The sequence below is a fragment of the Penicillium hordei genome, assembly GCF_028827395.1.
Source record: "Penicillium hordei strain IBT 12815 chromosome Unknown utg000001l_segment0_segment0, whole genome shotgun sequence".
Taxonomy (NCBI): Eukaryota; Fungi; Ascomycota; class Eurotiomycetes; order Eurotiales; family Aspergillaceae; genus Penicillium; species Penicillium hordei.
Window position 1 is genome coordinate 1,959,336 of NW_026623142.1, and position 18,566 is coordinate 1,977,901.

The 18,566-nt window shown below is 47.4% G+C and overlaps 7 protein-coding genes across 7 annotated transcripts; 5 read left to right on the forward strand and 2 right to left on the reverse strand.

The window, feature by feature from the left end:
• Nucleotides 1–833: 833 nt before the first annotated feature.
• Nucleotides 834–2,061, reverse strand: N7537_000732 (uncharacterized protein; the record flags this gene model as incomplete). The annotated part of the gene is made up of 5 exons (XM_056891790.1): nt 834–843; nt 870–1,248; nt 1,304–1,773; nt 1,795–1,963; nt 2,028–2,061. 5 exons carry the CDS (start codon nt 2,059–2,061, stop codon nt 834–836), a joined length of 1,062 nt encoding a protein of 353 aa, XP_056756785.1.
• A 1,281-nt stretch (nt 2,062–3,342) lies between these two features.
• On the forward strand, nt 3,343–5,144 carry N7537_000733 (putative histone acetyltransferase Spt10). The gene is made up of 2 exons (XM_056891791.1): nt 3,343–3,957; nt 4,011–5,144. The coding sequence occupies exons 1-2, from the start codon at nt 3,460–3,462 to the stop codon at nt 5,067–5,069; spliced, it is 1,557 nt and encodes a 518-aa protein (XP_056756786.1). The 5' UTR covers nt 3,343–3,459; the 3' UTR covers nt 5,070–5,144.
• A 313-nt stretch (nt 5,145–5,457) lies between these two features.
• On the forward strand, nt 5,458–7,622 carry N7537_000734 (chaperonin-containing T-complex subunit CCT7). Its single transcript, XM_056891792.1, has 6 exons — nt 5,458–5,588; nt 5,671–5,837; nt 5,909–6,245; nt 6,307–6,679; nt 6,739–7,400; nt 7,476–7,622. The coding sequence occupies exons 1-6, from the start codon at nt 5,543–5,545 to the stop codon at nt 7,577–7,579; spliced, it is 1,689 nt and encodes a 562-aa protein (XP_056756787.1). The 5' UTR covers nt 5,458–5,542; the 3' UTR covers nt 7,580–7,622.
• A 1,218-nt stretch (nt 7,623–8,840) lies between these two features.
• On the forward strand, nt 8,841–10,296 carry N7537_000735 (caspase family protein; the record flags this gene model as incomplete). Its single annotated transcript, XM_056891793.1, has 5 exons — nt 8,841–9,008; nt 9,071–9,134; nt 9,199–9,555; nt 9,609–10,217; nt 10,271–10,296. 5 exons carry the CDS (start codon nt 8,841–8,843, stop codon nt 10,294–10,296), a joined length of 1,224 nt encoding a protein of 407 aa, XP_056756788.1.
• A 594-nt stretch (nt 10,297–10,890) lies between these two features.
• On the forward strand, nt 10,891–12,792 carry N7537_000736 (MFS transporter; the record flags this gene model as incomplete). The annotated part of the gene is made up of 2 exons (XM_056891794.1): nt 10,891–11,521; nt 11,573–12,792. 2 exons carry the CDS (start codon nt 10,891–10,893, stop codon nt 12,790–12,792), a joined length of 1,851 nt encoding a protein of 616 aa, XP_056756789.1.
• A 1,357-nt stretch (nt 12,793–14,149) lies between these two features.
• Nucleotides 14,150–15,392, forward strand: N7537_000737 (uncharacterized protein; the record flags this gene model as incomplete). The annotated part of the gene is made up of 2 exons (XM_056891795.1): nt 14,150–14,388; nt 14,444–15,392. The coding sequence occupies 2 exons, from the start codon at nt 14,150–14,152 to the stop codon at nt 15,390–15,392; spliced, it is 1,188 nt and encodes a 395-aa protein (XP_056756790.1).
• Nucleotides 15,393–16,595: 1,203 nt separating this feature from the next.
• N7537_000738 (putative translation factor pelota) lies at nt 16,596–17,940 on the reverse strand (the record flags this gene model as incomplete). Its single annotated transcript, XM_056891796.1, has 3 exons — nt 16,596–17,240; nt 17,307–17,795; nt 17,863–17,940. 3 exons carry the CDS (start codon nt 17,938–17,940, stop codon nt 16,596–16,598), a joined length of 1,212 nt encoding a protein of 403 aa, XP_056756791.1.
• Nucleotides 17,941–18,566: the final 626 nt, after the last annotated feature.

Consider the following 18,566-nt stretch of genomic DNA (forward strand, 5'->3'; position numbering starts at 1 on the left):
TCAGAGAAAGAAAAATGACATCCAACACTGGGAGCCTCAGGGAAAAGGCGAGAGAGATAAAGTGGGAACATATCCCAAAGATGTATCCGACGGCCCGAATAAACAAGTAGCCAGTAAGAAGAAATATGAGAGCCAGATAAAGAATAAAAATAGTTGTACGATTTTTATATCTTGATCCGTCGTTTAGTTCGTTCTCGAGACAGGCGATCTCAATCAAAGTCCGAAAAAGTTTCCAGAGTTGTGAACGCCGGAAGTAGACGCCTACCAGATTTATCAAAGCCCCTATTCTCGCAGAAGGATCAGATGATAGTGTACCTATGCCCAGAGAAATTTGACATAACTTTTCTGCCTTGGTGAGAAGTAGTCTTTCAGGATAGAGAATCCCTATGTTGTCAAGATGGTTCGCATATTGTAATGCGATAAAACGTTGCAGGGAGTCATTGCGCCAATATGGAACCCTTGGTTTTCGGAAATTGATGTTGTTGGAATCAGCACTCCCATAAGCCGAACTCACCCATTCGCTCGCGTATAAGTAGTAAGACGAAAGGAGGAGGATGGCGAGTTGGTAGAACAGGGTATCATCTTCGCTTGGTTCCATGAATCCTTTGGAAATAAGGCACAGACAGCGATCGGCATGTGGGAGAAAACGAAAACAATCGGCGTGGCCTTTGCAGGCCCTTGCTGAGGAATATGCGGCCATATGTCCTAGAAAATCAAGAGAATCTGGCAGCTCTTTAACCGCGCTAAATTGAGATTCTTTGTCACAAAGGACAGAGGTCATCCAAGAATGCACGTATTTATGCATAGAATACCCTCTCGAATTTTGGGCATGTTTACTCAGGTCTGGACCAATCTCAACGAACCCATACCTGCAAAGAGTGCGCATCCCTTCATTGAACGAATGCACATCCTCAAGTCCGGTGACGCCGGTGGAGTCTCCAAATTCAGAGACAGGCAGAAGGAGCTCTCGCCAAAGATCTTGATGGTCAAAAAATACCCAAGAGATGGCAAGTTCAAATGCCTCCTCGTTTTCTTGACGAATTTGAGTCAGAGCAATCTCCCATGTAATAAAAGCCGGTCTTTTTGGTGCCCCAATGAAGGTTTGACTCTGTTGCCATTTTTCTCGGTACAACTTGAGGTAGTCGCTATAACTGATTGAGCTTTCGTTAGACGAAAGGTACCTCCCTGCACTATCAAGTGCACAGGGCATTCCGCCCAACTCATCAGCCAATTTATAGGCTTCGGGGTCTGTTAAAACCAGTTAGATCATGTGAAAAAGTTTTTATTGATGTAATGAACACACCTTCCATCGCGGTGGGTCTCTGGGATATCAGAGAGAGAATTTTAACACATTGGTGGACGTCAGTGAGCCTTTGTACGCGTATTGACTGCCCTGTCAGCTCCACGTCGGGATTATTAGTTGTAACAATAATATCCCCTTGTAGAACTTGAGGTAGAAAGGCCTGGAGATCAAAAGTCCTAGGTTGTAGGCCAAATGCATCCTCTTGTATGTTGTAGCCATCATATACTAATAGCCATCGATCATTCATATTCAAGCTCAGCCAGCGCTTGACTGCGTCTACGGCTGCGGCCGCGTTTCCTTCTTCAACTATTTCTTGCAAATGATTGAATGAATGGTGGTTATCACAAAGGCGAGATGCTATTCCAAGGAAGCTCGACATCAGTCTTCTCTCACTGGATGCATCTAACCAGAATATTGCCCCATATTCATCCTCGGGTGTCACAGTCGTACGATCTACGGCCCTGGACTTCCTAGAATGTTTTATAGCATACGCTAGAGCAATTTGCGATTTGCCAATCCCGGAAATACCCTGTAATATCACAATCCGATTGACGGCATGGAGGTGCTTTCGGATCTCTGCAAGCTCCCAATCTCTGCCAACAAAATGATGGAACGGAGGGAATTTTGTATGGTCAAATAGCACGTCAAAGGCATTTATCTCTGATTGAAGCTTGTTAGGAAAAGGATATCAGCAACACCTGTGCCCTGGCTGACATGCACTCACCCCGCTTATGCAAGTCATGGCTCTCCATTGGCATTTCGTGTGTGTACATGTAGTTGATTGTGCCATGGTTGACACCAACTTGGGCTCCATTATTTGGACCAGAAAAGTGATTTGAATATGCCATAATATTTCAGGTAGCACAGCGAGACATATGTTGTGCAGCGTACCAGGAGACTCAGGTTAAGGGATCAGGTGATGTCTCGTGCGCTATTGCGTGATGAAAAATGACCTATCAGATATCTAGAAAACCTGCTGTAGACTGCGCTATTTTCTTTTCTTTTTTTCTTTCAGTTATACTAATTCTTCACAATAGACTAGACAGGCACCGTGCATATAGTGCCGCGAGCTGCAAAAGATCTGCGTGACCCATATCGGCATGGGTATATCTGTATATCTGTATAGTTTTTTCAACACTATGGGAAATGGCTCGAGTAAAGGTCACAAGGTTGATCCTGTTGATTTCATGGACACTGTGAGTGAACGACACATAGTTATACACTTCAATGTTAGTTAACTACATACTCAATGGCGCCTTAGCCCTCACCTTTAGGTTTCTGCCGCGTGGCCAGAATCAACATTCCTTGGTATACTTGAGGTATAATCTAGGTAGTTGATTTTGTTGGCCGTCCACCACGCTCTTAATCATTCCCTTCATAGTAGTCAGGAGCCTTAGTTATTAGGATAGTTAACGTATTCCACATGCGAGCCGCCCACCTCAAAACACCATAGTAAATGCGATATATTCTATGCTTGTATCTCACCAACCGCATTTCGGTTTTATTTGATTGTCTGGCGATAGTTCTTGATAAGGTGTTTAAATGCTATATATTAATTTTAAGAACATCAAATAGCTACAATATCACGGTATTGAAAATTACACTGTTAAAAACCAAAAAGATATATATCTCAGTCGCCAAATCATTAAAATTCTCAAAACTCCCTAAACAGACTTGATATCATATAAAAATCAGTAGGCCAAATGGAAAGGTTCCTACAGACAACTGTTGTTGAGATATCAAGTTGTAATTTATCGCATTTACTATGGGGTTTTGAGGTGGGCGGCTCGCATGTGAAATAACGGTGCTTATGTGAAAGCCTGAGAAACCAGGCATTAATACCAAGAAATTAGCTTATCTAATTATATATGATGAGTCAGCAAGTGACCACGACTTCTCGACTTGCGTTGCGGCCATTCCGGACTCGAGAATACTCACGCGGTCCTCGAAGTGCGATTGAGGGCTCCCTTCTAGAAGCAGTCCAGAATGTCAGTGAACAGACCCCCTGTTGAATCCCGTTCCTCGTAGCCATTGTTTTCTTGTTATTTTTGTATTCACCTGAGGTTTTGTGATGCAAATATACTCTGGAATAGAATGTATCCCACTAACATGTCAAACAGTCGTGTGATTGGCAACCTCCAGAGGGCCACCTTACCATGTCTGAAGTTCATGGAGATTCAGAGCTCGTTCCAGCGGGCCCTGATCTAGATTATCCGCTTGCTCTGGCTCCGCGACAAGTAACTTTGCGAGATCGGGTTACGGTTGCGACCCTGGTCCCTTTTGCTTCAGCAGAGGAAGTACCCCGGGCTCTGATGAAGTATCTCTCTGATCAGTTCAACAAGGAGATCGAAAAGGGAGATACATATGCTATGACAGAGCCCATCCCACTGGCTCAGTTCGGACGATATTGGTTTTCGACCTTTGGCGTGGTTATGCTTACTGGCGACATCGAAAGTGCAGAGCAGACACATACGATGGACCGTGCTGGAGCCAATTGGACCAAGATCTGTCTAGGTGGCTTTCACATTCGGCCCAATTACCCTGGCCGTAGTAGTCATGTCTGTAATGGCACTTTCATTGTGACTGATGCTGCTCGAAACAAGGGCGTTGGTAGATTGATGGGCGAATCCTATCTGGAGTGGGCACCTCGACTAGTGAGTTCTTCACCACGATCACTTTAAACGGGCTGTGAATTAATGTTTGCTAGGGATATACATATGCAGTCTTCAACTTGGTATATGAGTCCAACGTTGCATCATGTCGCCTGTGGGATTCCCTTGGCTTCAAACGGATTGGCCGAGTCCCCGGTGGAGGCAGTATCAAATCCCAACCTGGAGAGTTTGTCGATGCAATCATCTACGGCAGAGGCCTCAGTTTGGATGGCGAGGACTCTGTATCCCAGGATCGCTTTGAAAAAATCCGTTATTATTTGAAGCACGGGAAGTACCCTCGTGGTGCTGATCGGGCCGAAAAGAGTCGACTTCGCAGTGCGGCGACTCATTATAAACTTCTTGGCGGGGGGGATGGAGAGCCCGAGAGGCTGATGTTGAAGGATAAAGAGGTGGTGTCAGACCCGCAGCAGCAGTACGATATTGCCCAACAAGTTCATCTCCAGCAGCATGCTGGAATCAACAAAACTACGGCAGCTATTGCGATCAAATACCATTGGGTACGAATCAAAGAAACTGTCAATCGCGTGATTCGAGACTGTCCACAATGCAAAGAAACTCTCAAGGCGCCTCCCATACCAGGGAGCAAAGATGATGATAAATCGCCCTCGGAAACAATGTCTGGTATGGATATGGATAGCACAATGGAACAACCCCCGAAGGAACCGGACAATGTCCCGCAGGCGATGGATGAAGCACCCGATGAATCTCCCAATTACAACCCTCTTATGCACCAACCCATTTCTGCAGCCATGCCCGGTACAGTCCACCCCATGGCTGGGTTCGCACCCATGCCTCTCGATCCTCAGATTATGCAACTACACCAACAGCTACGACGCTACCAACAGCAGAACCCTATGGCGAGCCAGTTCGCCCCGGGGTCGCACAATCTCGGCATGTCAAGCTTTGACGATGCAATGCGCTACCACACAGCCAGCAATGCATATCAAATGATGGTAGATGATGGCTCGGATCCCTTTCGACAAGACGTGCTTGGACTTGTGAACCCACCCCCACACGAATTACAGCATGATGCTGAATTACTTGCTAAGTTTGAGTATGGAAGTCCCTCGGATGGGAATTATGACTTTACGTGAACAAGCCTTAACTTTTCATCTCTCGGTTTCTCATCTCGGGGGCGTTACTTCATTTCGGGATTATTTCGTCTTAACCCTACTTTTCTTTGTTTTCTTTCTATTGTTCTGTTGGCGTCGAGGCATCGGGCTAAGATACCACTGATACTCCACCACTATTGTGCCGTGGACAGTGAAACGACGGTTTATGCTACATACACTACGCTTTTTTTTAGGTATATTATTCGAATGAGACATCTCAATATATATCATAGAAAGTCTATATTCAATGTAAAATGTAGTACATCTCTTTAAATGCGTAGGGTTGAAGAGCCCTGATTGGTCACCGCCTTGCGCGACTGGGGGGTTTTTGGGGAACAGGAGCTCTGGGAAATTTTGGCAGATCAACCCCTCCGACATTTCAACTCAACATACCCCTTTTCTTATTTCTTTTACTTTTTTATTGAACGGTTTCGTGTCCGAATACCGATCTAATCATGGCCTTCAACGGCCAAACCCCCACGATTGTCGTGTTGAAAGAGGGTATGTGTTGTCTCCAGTGCGGGCAGTTTTGTTGGTGGGATTCTGTGACATATGCTAACTAATGCTGCTTTACAATCTACAGGCACCGACGCTTCTCAGGGAAAGGGACAGATTATCTCCAACATCGACGCCTGTGTCGCAGTGCAAGGAACAGTCAAGAGCACTCTCGGTCCTTACGGTGGTGATCTCCTGCTTGTGGATGCCAATGGCAGACAGACCATTACAAACGATGGAGCCACAGTGATGAAGGTGCGTCTTATTATTGATGCAAATATATGGCCGAAACGAGATGGTGATTCTGACTTTCGTTCATTTGGCAGCTTTTGGATATTGTGCACCCCGCCGCCCGCATTCTCACGGATATCGCTCGGTCCCAAGATGCCGAAGTCGGCGACGGAACAACCTCCGTGGTTGTCCTGGCTGGTGAGATTCTGAAGGAGGTCCGAGACCTCGTTGAGCAGGGTGTCAGCTCGCAGACCATCATTAAGGGTCTGCGGAGGGCGAGCGCCATGGCAGTCAACAAGGTTAAGGAGATTGCAGTGGACATGATGGATGCTTCAGACAGCCAGGAGAAGAAGGTTGAGACACTAAGACGGTTAGCCGCAACAGCCATGAACAGCAAGCTTATCAAGCGCAATTCGGACTTCTTCACAAAGAGTGAGGATCCCCTACTTAGTGGTTCCAAATTTGCCCCAAAGCTGACGATATGGTATCCTAGTGGTTGTGGATGCGGTACTTTCACTGGACCAGAATGACCTCAACGAGAGGTTGATTGGTGTCAAGAAGGTTACTGGTGGTGGTCTCCAGGATTCGCTTTTCGTCGACGGTGTCGCCTTCAAGAAGACTTTCTCCTACGCCGGTTTCGAGCAGCAGCCCAAACACTTCGAGAACCCTGGTATCGTGTGCTTGAATGTCGAGCTGGAACTTAAGAGTGAGAAGGACAATGCGGAAGTCCGTGTCGAGCAGGTCTCGGAATACCAGGCCATCGTCGATGCTGAGTGGCAGATCATTTTCAACAAGCTTGAGGCTATCTACAAGACAGGAGCGAAGGTCGTGCTTAGCAAGCTGCCTATTGGCGATCTTGCCACACAGTACGTTCTTGCTCTTTGCTATGGGGTATCTGTCTAGACACTAATGATTTGATTTGCAGGTACTTCGCGGACCGAGACATCTTCTGTGCTGGCCGCGTCTCCTCCGACGATATGGACCGTGTTTGTCAGGCTACCGGAGCCGCAACCCAATCGACTTGCACTGATATTCAGGACCGCCACCTGGGCACCTGTGGTGCGTTCGAGGAGCGCCAGATTGGTGGAGAGCGTTTCAACCTGTTCTCCGACTGCCCTCGCGCTAAGACTTGCACTCTTGTGCTGCGTGGTGGCGCTGAGCAATTCATTGCTGAGGTGGAGCGTAGTCTGCACGATGCTATCATGATTGTTAAGCGTGCTCTGCGCAACACAACCATCGTTGCTGGCGGTGGTGCTACTGAGATGGAGTTGTCTAGCTACATGCACGGGTTTGCCGACCGTAACGTCCCGCACAAGCAACAGGCCGTCGTCAAGGCATTCGCCAAGGCTCTGGAGGTTATCCCCCGCCAGTTGTGTGATAACGCTGGTTTCGACGCTACAGATATTCTGAACCGCCTGCGCGTGGAGCACCGCAAGGGTAACACCTGGGCTGGTGTCGACTTCGACAAGGAGGGCGTCCGTGACAACATGGTGGCCTTTGTTTGGGAGCCCAGTCTGGTCAAGGTCAATGCTATTCAGGCCGCAGTGGAAGCCTCTTGCTTGATCTTGAGTGTGGACGAAACGATAAGTAAGTGACCTATTAACCATTTTTCTTACTTTCTATCTTCCACATCATGACTAACCCATATTTTCCTATCAACAGAGAATGAGGAGTCGGCCCAACCTGGTCAGCAGCGCGGTATGCCGCCAGGTGCTGCCCAGCGCGCCCTCCGGGGCCGCGGCCGCGGCATGCCCCGACGAGGATAAACGAGTTTAACCAGAACTGGATAATGCTCGATGATATTCCCCCAAAAAGAAGAACACCTGCATCATTGAAGGCCACGAAGCAGTTGAAGCGAACTCTGCTCTGGCCTTGGTGGCTTCAAAGGCGGTGTTTGTGAGATGAATATTGAATATGAAGTACAGGGAGAATAGAAGACGAGTTGCTAGAGATAACCCGACTTAACAACACAGTCTTTCCAAGTACATACAATATAAAACATAGTCCTCATCAAAGTATATCTTGAACTCTATTGCATGTGATATGTCGTATTTCCAAGGCCGAGCTGGTCCGAGCATATTTACTATGGAGACACACGGAGTACTCCGTAGCATGTTGTATTTGCTTTTTCCCTTGTTTTATTTGGAATCCATGTTTTTAGGTACGTAGCTCTATTCATATTCCCGGCCTTTAACCCATTTTACATCTCATTGGCCCATTTCCGACGCCAAGGCAGTGCTATTGAATCTCCTGGGGGCGTATGACGTGCAGAATAGAAATCTACTTTGTATTGTGTATCAACTATGTTCTTTATTTATCCTGCAATTATCATATGCAACTGAGTAGTAATCTTCACAAATAATGTTAGTGAAGCCCAATGATGCAGAGGGGTCTTGGGCTTCCAGGGGTTGATCGGGGCCGCCGATGAATCCATGTCAGATATATAAGATCTTGGAAGTCAGTCCAGATTACGTTGGTTTTCATTGTTTTTTTTTTATCAGGTTTCCTTTTTTTTTTTTTCTTTCTATTTTCCCCTCTTCCCTTTATTTTTATTGCCGAGTGCCAATCCGAAATAGCCTTATAAGGAAATAAGTGGACGCGAACCCTCTTATAGTGTAAGTGGCATGGTTCCAGTCTGACGATCCCCTCCAGATCTCTCTTTCTTTTTAATTCCCCAAATCATCCGAACTGTTTGATTTGATTTTATTCTTTGGACATTTGCCCAAAAATTTACCTTGCACTCTTCAAGGCTTGGCGCCCGCCGTGCTTCCGATCTGTTGTGCCTTGAATCTTCCCTTCTCCACATTTAACATCGCGTTCTGTCCTCCACATTTTTGCAGTTTGCTTGATTCCCTGGGTGGACTTGGAGTATTTCTCTGATGTCTTACTATCCACCCTACTCGGGCGCCTCGGGATACCCCCCGCAGCAGCCGTCATACCCCCCGCAACAGCAGTACCCGTATGCTTATCCCTTTGCTCTATTGAGAATGTACCCGGAGAGTCTGACAACGATTTGATTGCAGACAAATGAATCACCAGCAGCAGCCATCCTATGGCGGCTATCCCGGCCAGTCCTACCACCAGCAGCCACAGCAGCAGCCGCCGCCGCCGCAATCCAACCCGTACGGTTACAGCCATTCATCCCAGCCATCTCACCAGCCCTACGGCGGGCATGCCCCTCAGCAAAGTTACAATGTATGTCATGGTGAGACTTGCGTCGAATATACACGAGATTGACATGTATCAATCCTTTCCAGGCTCCTCCGCCGTCTGGGTACAATCAGCGTCCGCCCTCTGGGCAACCAATGCAAGGAAGACCAGGTCTGTCTATCATTTCACAATAACTGCATCTTCAGAAGTGAAAGCTAATAATGCGCAAATCTAGCCTACGGTCAAAGCGGCGGTCCGGCTCCCCCTCCTAGTAACCCTGTCTCCTTCGGTCACGGCGCTCCCCAGGGCTATAGCTTCCAATACTCCCGTTGCACGGGCAAGAGAAAGGCCTTGTTGATTGGTATCAATTACTTCGGTCAGAAGGGTCAGCTGCGCGGATGTATCAACGATGTCAAGAACATGTCAACCTACTTGAACCAAAATTTTGGCTATGCTCGCGAGGACATGGTCCTCTTGACTGATGACCAGCAAAATCCGATGAGCCAGCCGACCAAGGCAAACATTCTTCGGGCTATGCACTGGTTGATCAAGGATGCGCGTCCCAATGACTCGTTGTTCTTCCACTACTCTGGTTAGTAATCAGACCTCGATCGCTTCTATGGCAGTGAACTAATAAGAATCCAGGCCACGGCGGTCAGACACCTGACTTGGACGGCGATGAAGATGATGGATATGATGAAGTTATCTACCCGGTGGACTTCCGAGTTGCAGGACACATCGTTGATGATGAGATGCACCGTATCATGGTGCAGACTCTACAACCGGGAGTCCGGCTCACAGCGATCTTCGACTCCTGCCACTCTGGCTCTGCTCTGGATCTCCCCTACGTCTACTCCACCTCCGGTGTGCTCAAGGAGCCCAACCTGGCCAAGGAGGCTGGACAAGGCCTGCTTGGTGTGGTGTCAGCATACGCGCGTGGTGACATGGGCAGTATGATGTCCACCGCCATGGGTTTCATAAAGAAGGCCACCAAGGGTGACGAAGTGTACGAACGCAACAAGCAGACTAAGACTAGCCCCGCGGATGTCATCATGTGGTCCGGCAGTAAGGATGACCAAACCAGTCAGGATGCCCAGATTGCCGGCCAGGCAACTGGTGCTATGTCCTGGGCTTTCATTGCCGCGCTTCGGAAGAACCCTCAGCAGAGCTATGTCCAGCTTTTGAACAGCATTCGTGACGAGCTTTCGACCAAATATTCCCAGAAGCCACAGCTGAGCTGCAGCCACCCCTTAGGTAAGAAATTCTCGGATTATTTAGTCGCAATCGAATTCTGACAACCCCTACAGATACCGACATCCTTTATGTGATGTAATTGCACTTGGAAACGAAGATAAGGAACGATGCTTGTCTGGCTTTCAATGAAGCATGCTGTGTTTAACGAATTACCCTGTATGTAATTCTACCCTCGGTGTTCCAATGAATATTTGGGCGGTTGGTGCATTATTTGTGATTAATTGTTATGAATCTGTGATCTATCACTGTTTATCATTTTGAAAATGGAGTGCAAGTTAGCTCAATGACGATAAGCATCGGTCTTTCTGACATCATCGTAGACAACTGCCCTAGGAACTTGCACAACATATGTACTTCTGATGTAGCAATGTTTCATGGGAAAATCCCAGGTAGCTTCGTTATTGATCAATATCAAGATCGGTAGGCTACAGACTCTCCATGAACTAGACATATTACAGCTGTTCAACTCGCTATGACGGAATCCATCATTAGCGGGAGAGCTGACCGAGTGATATGGGTGTGGCGCTTTACGGATTTCATATCCTGAAGAGGGCTGTCATATGTCATTTTTGCCTCCAAGGAGCCTCCGAGATAGAAGGTCTTCAACTGATCTGAAGACTCGAGCAACAAGCGCGGATACGATCCTGAAACGCCTATCCCTGAATCAAGCACAATGCAGTCAATTCTCCAGCACCGTAGGATCCGCACAAAGATTGAGCAACAATTTGTTACAAAACATGAGACGCCCGGGGATGTCTGGACCCACGAGGGCCGCTACGATTACCACGAAGGAGAGATCTACTCGTATCCTCGTGAGCCAGCTGATGACTGGGCTGCCGGACGAAGAAGGGAACACGGCCATCGCACTTTTATATCTGGGCCGTCCCTTCAACCTCGCCATACCGCTCGATCACATCTGGAGCGGGAAGGAGATATCGAGGGTGCGGAGATGGATCCGGAAATCTCAACCGATCCGCATACTATCAATACAGAAGAGACACTGGGACACACGGCCGATATTATGGTGACTGGAGTTGAGAGATCCCGGCCAGCTGACTATGCGACGGATAGTGAGACTGATGTCGAGTCAGTGAAAAGGAACAAAGTCATTATCGTCACATTCGAAGGTGACTGTGACACGATGGATCCTCACAACTGGACACTCAGTCGTCGAATGTTTACGACTATTCTCACTTCACTTACTGGATTTGTGATCTTCTGGTCATCCACAATCGATGCCACTGCTTACACAACCACCAAAAAAGTGTATGGTACCACCCCGGTGGTTCAGTCTTTGCCGACTGGTACGTGGTTGACACTGAATCTATTGAACCAGACTAACCGAGATTATCCAGCTGTTTTTCTGATTGGTACTGGACTAGGTGCAGTGGTTACAGCACCTATATCAGAAGTCTTCGGACGCAACCCCGTGTACATCCCCACCATGATCGGGTTCATGTTATTCGACATGGGAGCAGGGCTTTCCCGAACAGCGGCACAGCGAATTGTTTGCCGCGGTTTAGCTGGTTTCTTCGGGTCTGCCCCGGCGGTATTATCAGCAGCATCCCTCGTGGATGTCTGGTCACGCATTGAACGAGTCTACGCCTTCCCTATCTTTGCGATAATCATCTTCACGGGTCCATTGGTGGGACCAATACCAGGAGCATTCGTCGTCAGTGCCCATTCGGTAAGCTGGCGCTGGGTGGACTGGATGACCATAATCCTCGCAGGACTCGTCCTGATCCCGGTTGTGCTCTTCCTACCCGAGACATACAGCCCGATCCTGCTGTACTGGAAAGCGAAAGAGCTCCGCCGCATGACAGGTGACGACCGGTACCGGTCTCCACTAGAGTTCAGAAAAGCCACGTTCACCCATCGCTTGAGTGCCTCACTATACCGACCATTTCAGCTTTTTATCACAGAACCAATCATCATGATCCATGCCTTCTCCCTCTCCCTCCTCTTCATGATCCTGTACGCATTCATCGCGGGCTACGTCTCCATCTATGAGCTAGCAAACCAGTTCAGTTCGACCTCCACCGCCATCGCATTCCTGGGCATTGAGGTCGGAGTTCTTCTTTCTGCACTGATAATCCCGGTTTCAATGTGGCTTCTCCGTAGAGATATCTACCGCAGCCGTGAGAGGGGCCAGCAACGCCCGGATCCAGAGATCAGTCTGTACATGGCTATTTTCGGTGCGCCTTTCGTCCCCATCTCGCTATTCTGGATGGGCTGGACGGCTAGACTCGAAATCTCGTTCTGGAGCCCGCTCGTCGCTTCGGTATTCTTTGGCTTTGGGACGATTTGTCTTTTCGTCTCGGGTTACCAGTACGTTGCCGATGCATTCGAGGCATACGCTGCAAGTGCCCTCTCCTCTCTTCAGTTGATGCGGCTTGTTGCTGCCGGTGGTATGAGGATTGCTGCGGAACCGATGTATAAGAGGCTTGGAGTTGGATGGACGTTGACTCTCTTGGGTGGGATTTCGATTTTGTTTTTGCCCGTCCCTTATTTGCTCTACTGGAAGGGGTATAAGATACGTTCGTATAGTCGGTATGCACGCAGGAATGAGGGCTGAGGTATGTGTGTATGGAGGCATGGAGGCCATGGAGATAGTCTGGGCTTTAAGTATGGCGATGAATGTCGCTATCCCAGCTAGTGCTCCTCTGTTGATCTTGATGTGTTGTTCACAGGGTTCTCAAAGCCGAACCCCATCGTACAAAAAGTTGCAAGCTAATGATCCTGTCCAAAATTGATTTGTTTTTTTCTTCTAGGTAGAGACTCCTCCATGCTGTAAGAGAATGAGGCCCTTGTCACAGTCTTGACCTCGATCTTGTCCGCTAAATTACTAAAGTCATTCCCTGAGTTACCAATCAACTCTGAAATTTTTCCTTTCTCCACAGCAATTCCTCATACCACGAATACAAATGAACAAAGAACCCTTGGAAAAAAAGAGAAATGCAAAGCAGACTGACCCTATATGAGTGCTGAATATGGTACAACTGGGGATAATGTTGTTTACACATTAATAATATGTTCTTGAAATATTATCAAGATATTGAGTCTCTACATATTTATATAGATATTTCCTTAATAATAGCCTGTTTTATATAAAAAAGACTTTAATTTAGAGTGAACGAGAATTCGGTAGGTCCATAAAAGTTGGCAGATCATTGGGCGGACGAATAGATTAATGCATTAACAATGCATTTTTATTTCATGAACCCACTTTCCCGCAGCCCTTCCAGCCCCACCTCCAGTCTATACATTGTATACAATATAAACAATTTACCCTGTACTCTTCAAGCATTGTAATTGACATTTCGATTGACATTGCAACCGGCATTTTGAGTGGAATTGTAACTGTAAACCGTGACCCAGGGGGAGGTTGAGGACGGGACCGGATCGGGACCGAAGCAAAAAGAGAATTACCAAGCTAAACATTCTGTCAATTGGGTACGTATATGGAAAGTCAGACTATTCAGGTTACCTCGAAATTTCTGCTGTTCAATGTAGCTGATCCGATCTATAACACCACCGGTAACAAGTTCCTTAGAAGCAACTCCACGAACGTAACTGAGATAAACAGGATGCTTAGCTAGAAAGGTAGGAGCAGGCATGATCAAAGTGTAATAAAACCGAGATAGGGAGCCGAAGTTCCTTTGAAGGTTACGAGAATTTGATAGGGTAAACGCCCAAATCCCGCTTGCTACCAAAAACCTGTGGATCTATAATGGTCTGTATAAGATAGGGTCACGTGCGGGTATCAAATCAGTCGCGCATCGACTTCAAACACGCGTCCAACTTCAACATTTGGTGTCTGATTTTGGGAAGAGACCAGTATTCCCTATAATCTCATCCATGGATGTTGCTAGAACACCACACTGCAACGCTCACTGAATCCGCGCTGATTCTGGCTATGATTCCGTTCCGTGATGTCCATCATCCTTGAAGACAACCAGCCCCCCGGGTTCGTACGTCTCGGTCCCACATGGTATCACGAGATCCCCTTTTTACCCTATGGATGGGAGACAACCAATGATCGAGGATCTGGATCACTCAAGCATGCAGCAATGAAAGCACTGCTGCAGGACCAGTCGGCGCTGAAGCCCGAGCTGTTTGAATACGTCTCCTGGTATTTGGCAAAATACCTTTGGGATGCCCTCAAAAGGTGGTAAGTCATAATCAGAGATCTAAACTCTGTTGTTCAAATCTGACCGCCTACACAGCAACAAGCAGACAATGCACATGTGGAAAATAATGACCAGTGTTTATCCTGTTCAATTCCATGAGGTTAGTCCTTACTACTGCCTCAATGCTGGCTGTCCTAAAATGCCATTAAGAGACTACATGGGCATTCTTAATAGCGATGACTTTCGCTGGCGTGCAATCCTAACGATTGCAACTACCTACTGCACTGCCACAGACCTGGCTACTATACCAAACATCAAGAATTTGGTTGCTCTGGACGTTTACAGCGAACCATATGCGTTGAATCTCGCCCCGGTGGAACCAGTTCGTGTCAGCAACGACGGTATTCCCTTGCAAGATGGGTTTGTGCGTGGTTGGATTGAATCCAAAGCACTACAACACCTCCGCGTTCTTAGGTTTTACCACCAACGCGAAATGACAATTGCGACACTGGAAGCTCTACGTGAGCTGCCAGAGCTCCAGCTAGTGGTGGCGTACGAGTGTAAGATAATCACCGAGACGATTCAAAGTTACGATAGGCCAACAAATAACATCATTCCCATAAAGGGATGGTCGGCCTGCAGACTCGATTGGTTTTGGGAAATCAATGGAACTACAAAGACAATCGATGATAATCTCTTGGCCTTGCTTCATGTGTACCAGTCTAGTCTCCAAACATCCGGAGTCGAGGGTGCGAGAAGACCATCATCCCTACCCACGAATCTCTCGATTTTGGAGTTCAAACTACCAACTGCCGACCACAGCAGAAGAGATAGGGTTGTTGTGCGCTCTCGCTATAATTCAAAATCAATTGTATTGTTTACCCGAGATCCCGTGAAGCAAAAGCTTGATATCGAGAAACAGCAACATGCAAGGGAGAAGAAGCGGAGTGAGCCACCTGAAAGAGGAGATCGCCCTGCCAAGCGAGCAGTCATGAAAGACAGGGGACCAATGAACATCTCGGAGACTTTGAACCAGTTCTTTTGACGTGTTGTCTATACAGACAGGGGACATGGGTTGAAAGTTGAATACCGCAATGGAATAACACCTCTGCGCCATTTCTGAAGTTATACTCTAGCATTGTTTTGAATTCTCGCCTTTTGATTAGCAGGCATACAGTTTTGGTACAATGATCACAGAAACAATCAAGCCACCCGCGGTCCTTCTATATATTCACATGCCCCTCCGCAGTTGGCAACCCTGGCTGAAGTGATGGATGATGATACTGCACTTCGTCTGGGCCTTCTGAGGACCTCGATCCGGGGGAAAGAAGATAACAGCGGTACCACTGGGCAGGTGTCTTCATCGTGGGTATGAATACATACTCCTGGAGTATCTTTGGGACAATTAAGTTTTCGAGGAACAAACGTATACGCGTCGAATTCCCAAAGCTAATTGTGACTGATTTGTTGGTCCTGTACCTCATTCTGGACCGAGGAGATCATTGATGAGCCGAGTTCTTGATTTGAATATGAGATCCCATTTAGTTTATTATCTAGTCTGTTTCCAAGGGTCGAAGGCGTCGGACCTTGGAAGGTCATCCCACACTTGGCTTGATTAGGTCACGGGCAAATATTTAAATCGAACCTTCGAGTCTTGACTTCTTTCTCTAATTTATCTTACCGAAGCTGGCACACGAAAACATTTGCGAGAAAAAGCCTACAAGCCCACATCTGCACTAATTTCGGTCGCGATGAAAGGGTTCCTACTTGCCATACTTATCATTTATCACTTGGATAAAACCTCGGCCATCGAAAACGACCCTAAAAGGCCGGATAACAACGACGTTTATGACAAGATCTTGGCGGGGATAAATTGACATTAGTTGACCTGTTTCACTTGCCCAATGGAGCGGCCTTGAAGGCAGATAAGTGGAAAGAGATATTCGAAAATTATCCGAACGCGGACAGGTGGTTCAAGGAACTATAGGGGAGAGACAGTTGGGTGAGAGCTGCCATGGAGGCAGGGACGATAGATACCATGAGAAACACGTAACAAACGCCAGATTTTCTACATCTCATGGGCTGGTGGTTGGTTTTGTCATTCATTTACGGTCTGACAAAATTTGCATTGGATTTATTGAGAAAGTCTCAATGGGAGGCATGCTGTTCATCTAAATATTGCATGCTTTGGTTAGCCATATGTTATAATAAATCTTTCTATTTCTTCATGGCCCGTTGAATGGCCCGTCTATTCTGCATCAGAGTCAAGGTCTGGCTCAATAAGAGGGAATGTCAAAAGCGCAGCAATGCCACCCAGCCCCTCCAGACGCTTTCCACTTTCATGATCTGAGCTGAGAATTCGCACATCACCACCCTCAACATCGCGGACGCGATCCACAAGCGACACCCAGCGTTTACGCTCAGCGATGTCCTGTGATCGAAACAGGCGATTTGAAACAATAAGCACGCCGCCACCTCGACCGACAGCACCTTGTTCAACCGCGTACTCAACCTCGCGGGGACCATAGGTTGCTTTGTTGGTCTCCTTGCGCAGTTGTTCTAGGAAGTCGTCCATCAATTTGGTCTCACGGGCATACTTAGTATCAGCCAGGATGGTCTTAACTGCGGGCGACTGCAGAACTTCGGATAGGGAATTCGTGTAACCGGATGCGGAGTGCACAACCACGAGACTGGGAAGAAGTCGCTTGAGCCCAGGAGTTGTTGTTGATGCCTCGGATTGAATGTATTTTTGGAAGCCGGAGGCGACAAACCCGGGCGAGGCGAGAAGCACGGGCCGTACAGCTTCGTTGTTGGCGCCTGAAGTAAGACTGGTATTGAACTCCATTTGTCGAAGAAGGGTCTCGAGTGTGACTTTGAAAAACTTGTTCATTCCCTGAAAGTATGCGGTGTAAGTTTTAACCTCGTCGAAAGACACACTGAGACAATAGTAGGAACCCACTTTATCATGATCCCCACCTCCTTGCCGTTTCCGCGGCACGGACATCTCGATCTTTTGCTTCAATATTGTCTGGAATTGACCAATAAAGCAGATATGAGCCAGTCCTTCCTGCATCACTACTGCGACAGCCTCCGCACGGCGCTTCCCGCCCTCATCCACAGCATCCTTGAGTGACTCAATTGCAATACTGTCCCACCCGACACCTTCTCCATCTGACCCAACCTCTTTCTCTAACGTGAAATTGCGATTTAACTCCAGATCGAGGGTATGGAATTGTCCGATTTTTGTGTGCGCTGTTTCGTTCATAATTTGTCCTGATACATGGAGCTGAGAGCTCTGCGGATCAAAGTCGAGATTCTTCACGCGAATTATGAGGTTCAGATGAACGCGAGCCGAGCTCGTGGACCCGGTATCCTGAACTGTGGTAACTCGACGAATTGCGCTGGCTCGGAGGATATCGCCTGGTCGGATCAGGTTGTATGCATGCCACTAGATTTATCGGATTGTATATTAGATGACTGCCAGGCGCTGAGACGGGAAGTGAGGGCTTCGATACCATGTCTTCTGGCTCGTCCGGGCATAATGTAACCGCCCCAGAACCATTGTGCTCAATTTTGTTCTTGATACAACGCATTTCTGCGGTGATATTGCACGGTTATAGGCTGAGGATTTGGGAAGGTAAAATGCGATGAAGGCGGGTTAGATTGTTATGGCGATGTCGTCATATGTTGCCTAGGAAATGCGCAAATTGGAGGAATATCAGGGCTGTATGAAAACAGATCAAGCCTTTAAGAGCTTTGAAATGCTCCTGCAGAAGGGAATATTCGAGCAAATCAACCTAACCCGAGGGCATTGACGATGTTGAACTTGCCAAACTCAACCCCACTATAGAATATTGCCCTGTATTACCGCCCAGCTGTCCTGTAGGAATATTTACTTGCTCTGCTGATGTGCTCATTCTAAGAGATCAATTTTGGTCGTTGATGGGTTGTCAGGGAATAGCAACTTTCTGATATTCTAGGCCTCCAAAATATATGATATCAAGTATGAAAATTACCCTGCGCCGCCATATTCACCAGTTATTCCTTATCGATAAGACCAGACCCTAATCAGATCAGATTGGGGCAAAGTTGACGTCAAAGCTTCAAAGTCTCCAGGGAAAGTCCAATCCGATCTCCATTGTCCTATCAGGGCAGACTGAAAAGACAATTCTTATTTCCTTTTCCTTCTAAGTCCCTTATATCCGTCAATTACTCATAT

Coding starts and splice junctions, on each gene's coding strand:
- N7537_000733 (XM_056891791.1), top strand. CDS start 3,460: ATGTCTGAAGTTCATGGAGATTCAGAGCTCGTTCCAGCGGGCCCTGAT. Junction 3,958..4,010: donor TGGAGTGGGCACCTCGACTA/GTGAGTTCTTCA, acceptor AATGTTTGCTAG/GGATATACATATGCAGTCTT.
- N7537_000734 (XM_056891792.1), top strand. CDS start 5,543: ATGGCCTTCAACGGCCAAACCCCCACGATTGTCGTGTTGAAAGAGG. Junction 5,589..5,670: donor GATTGTCGTGTTGAAAGAGG/GTATGTGTTGTC, acceptor TACAATCTACAG/GCACCGACGCTTCTCAGGGA. Junction 6,246..6,306: donor TTCGGACTTCTTCACAAAGA/GTGAGGATCCCC, acceptor ATGGTATCCTAG/TGGTTGTGGATGCGGTACTT.